This window comes from Mus pahari, chromosome 2 (assembly GCF_900095145.1).
Source record: "Mus pahari chromosome 2, PAHARI_EIJ_v1.1, whole genome shotgun sequence".
NCBI lineage: Eukaryota > Metazoa > Chordata > Mammalia > Rodentia > Muridae > Mus > Mus pahari.
The window spans coordinates 132,160,923-132,166,686 of NC_034591.1; the positions used below are offsets into that span (position 1 = coordinate 132,160,923).

Sequence of the window (5,764 nt, forward strand, 5' to 3'; positions counted from 1 at the left end):
GAAACCTAATGTGACCTAGTGCGTTTGCAGAGAGCTGGCTGTGGCTGCATTTGTGGCTGTGGCTGTGACTGTGACTGTCTGTGGCTTTGAGAGTTAAGACAGGACAGAAGAGTCAACTGAAGAGGAAGTTTTCAGAAGTACTGTGTGGGAGTATTTGTGCTGTCAGCATTGAGGAGTCACTGAATTATTAGAAGGAGCTTACCTGATACACCTGTCTTTCAGAAAATCTACTTTAGAGAAAAATCAGAAGGCACATTAGCAAAAGCAATGAAATGAAAACCATCTTGACCTATTATGCATAGGTCATTTTATCTCCAGATAGGGACATCAATGCCCCTTTATTATTTTTTGTGCTTTAAATCTTAATGATTGTGCATATTACTTTTACATCTTCACTGTACTTAAAAAGAATCAGTAAGAGGCTGTCATCATTTTGAACGTATCCAGGACCACACTGATATATAATGATAAATTCATCGTAAAGAGAATAGGTAGCTCTGTAATTCCCAGTAATAAATTATTTTGCTCTGAGAAAATATTTTTAAATGTTACTTGCCCAAGAAAAATGTCCAGAAATGAAGTATTGTTCAAATGGCAAACTTACTTGTGTGTGTGTGTGTGTGTGTGTGTGTGTGTGTGTATTCATGTGTTCTTGTGCATTTGTGTCTGCAGATACCCATGTGCCCATATCCGAATGAATGTGGAGGCCAGGGAACAACTTTGGACATTATTCCTCAAGCCCCATCTTCCTGGTTTGTTGGAACCTTGTGAATACTAAATCAATCAGCATCCTAGGTTGATCAAGTTGTGGATGACAAAGTAGACTTTGATTTAGTTTGCATTTCTTTGATATTGACTGAGAATTATTGAGCTTAATTGGTAACTGGCACTTATTTTTCTATAAACTGAGTGCTTGCGTTCTTTGTTTATGTAGCAGTGGAGTGCTTGTCTTAGTGTAGCCCAATAAAGCTGTATGGTATCACTCTTTCACACCATGTTATCAGAGAAAGAAACAGGGCAATGACCTTTCTTAAGAAACCTTTCACTTTTTCTTCTTCTTTCTTTCTTTCTTTCTTTCTTTCTTTCTTTCTTTCTTTCTTTCTTTCTTTCTTTCTTTCTTTCTTTCTTTCTTTTTTAGCCCTGAAAGCTTATGAAAATGTGGGTCCATAATCTTCTACTAATCTCTGATATCCCCAGTCAAGGATGATGAGAAACCAGACACTGGTTACAGAGTTCATCCTTCAGGGCTTCTCTGAGCACCCGCAGTACCAGCTGCCCTTATTTATCTGTTTCCTCTCCCTCTACTGTGTGGCCCTCTCAGGTAATGTCCTTATCATCTTGGCTATCACCTGCAACCCTGGGCTCCATACCCCCATGTATTTTTTCTTGTTTAATTTGGCTACTATGGACATCATCTGTACCTCCTCCATTATGCCCAAGGCCCTGAGGGGTCTGGTGTCAAAGTGGAACCCCATCTCCTATGGTGGCTGCATGGCCCAGCTCTATTTCCTGACATGGTCTGCTTCCTCAGAGTTGCTCCTCCTCACTGTCATGGCTTACGACCGTTATGCAGCCATCTGCCACCCTCTGCATTACAGCACCATGATGAGCAAAGCATTCTGTAGCGTGTTGGCTGCTGGAGTGTGGGCACTCTGCGCTTTCAACACAGCCATTCACACAGGACTGATGACGCGCTTGAATTTCTGTGGCCCCAATGTCATTACACATTTCTTCTGTGAGGTGCCTCCTCTGCTGCTTCTCTCCTGCAGCTCCACCTACGTGAACAGTGTCATGATTGTCTTGGCTGATGCCTTTTATGGCATATTGAACTTCCTGATGACCATTGTGTCATACGGCTTCATCATTTCCAGTATCCTGAAGATGCGGACGTCAGAAGGGAAGCAGAAAGCCTTCTCAACCTGCTCTTCTCACCTCATCGTGGTGTGCATGTACTACACCGCTGTCTTCTACGCCTACATAAGCCCTGTCTCCAGCTATAATGCAGAGAAGAGCAAATTGGCTGGCGTGCTGTATACCATGCTGAGCCCTACGCTCAACCCTCTGATCTATACTTTGAGAAACAAGGAAGTCAAAGCAGCTCTCAGAAAATTTTTTCCTTTCCTCAGAAATTAAAATGTTATTCCCAAAGCTCTTCTCTTGGGCTTGTAGTTTCATTGAGGCTTGGCTATCCCATGAGCATACGAAAGGCTCGTTTGTGTGCTTTCCTACCCAGTGCAATGGTTTTGTAGATGACCTCAGAGTTCTGGGGACCAGTCACTGTCTAATGGAAGTGTGTGGTTGCATGTGAGCTCTCACAACTCTGAGCCCGAGAAATGGGGTCTCTGGGCCTGATCACAGTGTGATACAGTACTTATTGTCAGAGAAACACAAACTCTCCATGAGGACAGAAGTGCCCCATGAGCTTTCGTCTTACAGCTGTATGAAAATATCTTTCTTTTCTTTGAATATACAGCATTCACGTGGAAATATCCCTTAGAATTTGTGCGAGCCTTTGAAAGATGTAAGAGGTATGTGTGGGCCCCACAGCATTTTCAGGATTGCTTGACCTGAGAATTGCTTCAGGTGACCTCTGGTCCCTAAGAAACCCACTTCTATTTTCCCCCAACTCTTCCCTCTGGAGCCCCTTAAGCTTCCAAAGCAATTTTTGATGTTAATGTGAACTATTGTTTCTGCTTTTCCTTTTTCCTCCCACTAACATCAGACTCAAAATTTTAGGTCCATCTCTTGGCCAATACCTGTAAAAAACTCCATCTTTATTATATGATGTGTGATTTATACACCTGGATAAATATCCAAGGTTTCTCACCTCTTGAGTTGGCTTTTGAATTCTGAGGGTCTGAGCCACTTCATTTGTCCTGGAATGGGGACAGTGATAGGAGTTAGCTGTAACAGAAGCATGGTAAGAAGGCAACACTATCCTTCTGTCGTTTCTGAGTAAAGCTGGACAAGTCTGTATCAATGCAGAGAGATCTTGAGTCTGTTCCTTGTGCTAGAAACCTTTGTGGCAAAGTCTATTCTTTTGGTCATGGTGACAGGAAAAGGTGTGACTATTTAGCTGTATGTATTTTTGAGAATAAATAAAACCACATATTCTTTGCTAGATCAGATGGAAGCTAAAAATAGAAAATGCTTTTTGAGTTAAAAAGGCTGAGCTGTCTTTGAGTCTTCGCCCATATTTTTATTATCCTTCATCAGAAGCAATTTGATTTTGGACCTGAAATTTGAGAATTTGAGAATTAGATAACTTGTAGCCAACTATGGCCTTTATATGTAGAGTCCTATGGGCTAAGTCAGATCTCCACGATGGAATGATGATACATTTTGATGCTTTCCAAGATTTTCAATAAATGTGACTTTGTCAATAACTTCTGATAATTCAATACAATACTAATACATTTTCAGCATGCCATGGAGAGTCCACCTTAATCTCTAGTAATTTTCTAATCTCTTTATTTACAATAGATTAAAGAAAATCTATTGTAAATATTGAGAGTTTAAATGAGCATTAACAGAAATTTGAAAAAGCAGCTATCTGATACAGGCACACACACACACACACACACACACACACACACACACACACACACACTTAGGAAACACATACCCCAACAAAGCAGGTATTTAACACTACAAACAGAGTCACAAAGATGGTGCTGCATCTTAAGTGCCAAGCAATGTTGCCATCCAGAGAGGAAGTGAGGATGTGACAAGAGCCTCAATCTTGCTTGGCAGAAACAGGGAATCAATTTGAACTCTAGTTTCCTTCTAAGTATAATAAAGACAAAGATCAACCTGGGCTTGAGTGAAACAACTGACAAAAAATATCAAGTGCTTTGTGTAATAAAACACCATTCTTAGTGAGTGTCCACTGAGAACCAGAGTAGTTGTGGAAAACTGCATATTACACTCCCTGGTTCCAATTGAATATTGATGGCTGCCTGGGCTTATGGGGTTAATTTGTATGGGACCACAATGAACTCTCTGAAAATGATCCAGTGGAGAGGAGCAATGGAGTAGGTAGATGAGAGACCTTATCCTAGTGGTTTCTGAAACCACAACTCAATCTTGGGCATCTCAGTAATTTGCAGGGTGCTGAATACCACCATCTCTTTCCAAGAGATGCCAAAGGGGAGGGTTCCCTGGAGAGACAGGGTCTAGACCTTCTCTTCTCTTGTCAAGCATTCATCACACCAAAGAGAAAAGTAACTACTACACCCATTCATTAAAATTCAGGGAAAGAAATCTTTTAAATGAACAATGTGAGAAAGTTTACATTTACTTTACACATTTCCAGACTATATGAGATGCCACACTAGTGAAAAACTCTGTAGGTGTAAAAACTGGGAATACTTTATTGTTCCAGTTCATTGAAGAACCATCAAAGAATACATTTTATTTACTTGAGTGTAAGTCGGCAACAAAAACTCTCACATTGCCTCGTCCTTACAAAATTCAAACATCAAAGCTATAGGAAAGATGCTCACTGAAAAACACTTTCAAAGTCATCTGAAAATTGCCACTAGAGACAAATATACTACATTAACTTTCCATTAATTAACATAAATCAATTCAAATATGATGGAGAACATCAAAATAATCTGTATGGAAATAAGTTTTATGGGGAAGGGACAATGTTCCAACACACCATCCTGGGCCTCTTTCATTTGCAAACAGTGAAGGCTTCCTTCTCTCAACCCTCCATTGCCACAACAAAACGTACAAAGAATGGATTTAAAAAGGCATTCATTTGTGTAAAGAAACATTAGGAACTTGGTGAGTTAGAGACAGAGTGGGGGGGGGGTGAGGAAAGGCCATGACAGAAGCATAAGAGAAAAGCACAAAGACCAGGAAAGGTGGGGACATGTGGCAGAAGTGTTGTGACATGCTAGAAAAGCCAAAACAAACAAACCAACAAAGGCAAGACACTCATCCCCTGCTTTCCTCCTCCAGCAAATTCTCTTCAGAGTCAAGCATTACCACATAGGACATTGAGGTAGTTGGAAGATACCATCTGAGACATAATTCAAGGAGGCAGCATGGAAGGTGAGAAAGGCTGAAGGTGCTCCCCCAGCCATTGTCTTACTGGGAGCTGGAAATGGGAATGAGGAAGGTTTTTTAAAATACTTCCAGCCCAAGTTCCAGCCATTGTTGATCAGTCTTAGGAGAATCCCTGAGTACAGGTCAGGAGTAGTGGTGCACACCTTTAATCACAGAACTTGTGAGGCAGAGGCAGGTGGATCTTTGTGAGTTTGAGATCAGCTTGGTCTAATCTAAACCACCAGCTGAGTCCTGTCAGTTTTCAGAACTCAAAGAAAAAGTAGTAGAAAGTGTGTGTTTTGTGTTTTGATTTCTGCTATTTGGGATGTATTGAATGATGATAAAATACCCCCTTTCTCTAGTTCACTGAATTTTAATGTGGAATCCAAATACTCTTGTGTGTGGAGCCTGTGATGGAACACAACTGAAATACATGTCACATCCTTGAGCAAAACTGATTCTCCCTCTTCCTAAAGGCTAAAATTACCAATCTCTCCTCAGCCAGGGATGGCACTTCATGCTCACCTTCCCTCTCCTTGCTGGGATTTTGTCTCATTTGAACTTGAGCAGGACACAGCCACTGTGAGTTCCTATGGACATTTGCCCTGTTGTGTCGAAGAAAATACTTTTCTTGTAGTCAACCACTATCTCTGGCTTGATCAATCTTTCCAAACCCTCTTCTTTTTTTTTTTTTTTTTTAAAGATT

At 40.9% G+C, this 5,764-nt stretch overlaps 1 protein-coding gene across 1 annotated transcript; it reads left to right on the top strand.

The window, feature by feature from the left end:
- Positions 1–1,150: 1,150 nt before the first annotated feature.
- Positions 1,151–2,133, top strand: LOC110316976 (olfactory receptor 13A1). Its single transcript, XM_021191304.1, is given in 2 exon segments — positions 1,151–1,187; positions 1,190–2,133. Coding segments are annotated over 2 exon segments (981 nt in total).
- Positions 2,134–5,764: the final 3,631 nt, after the last annotated feature.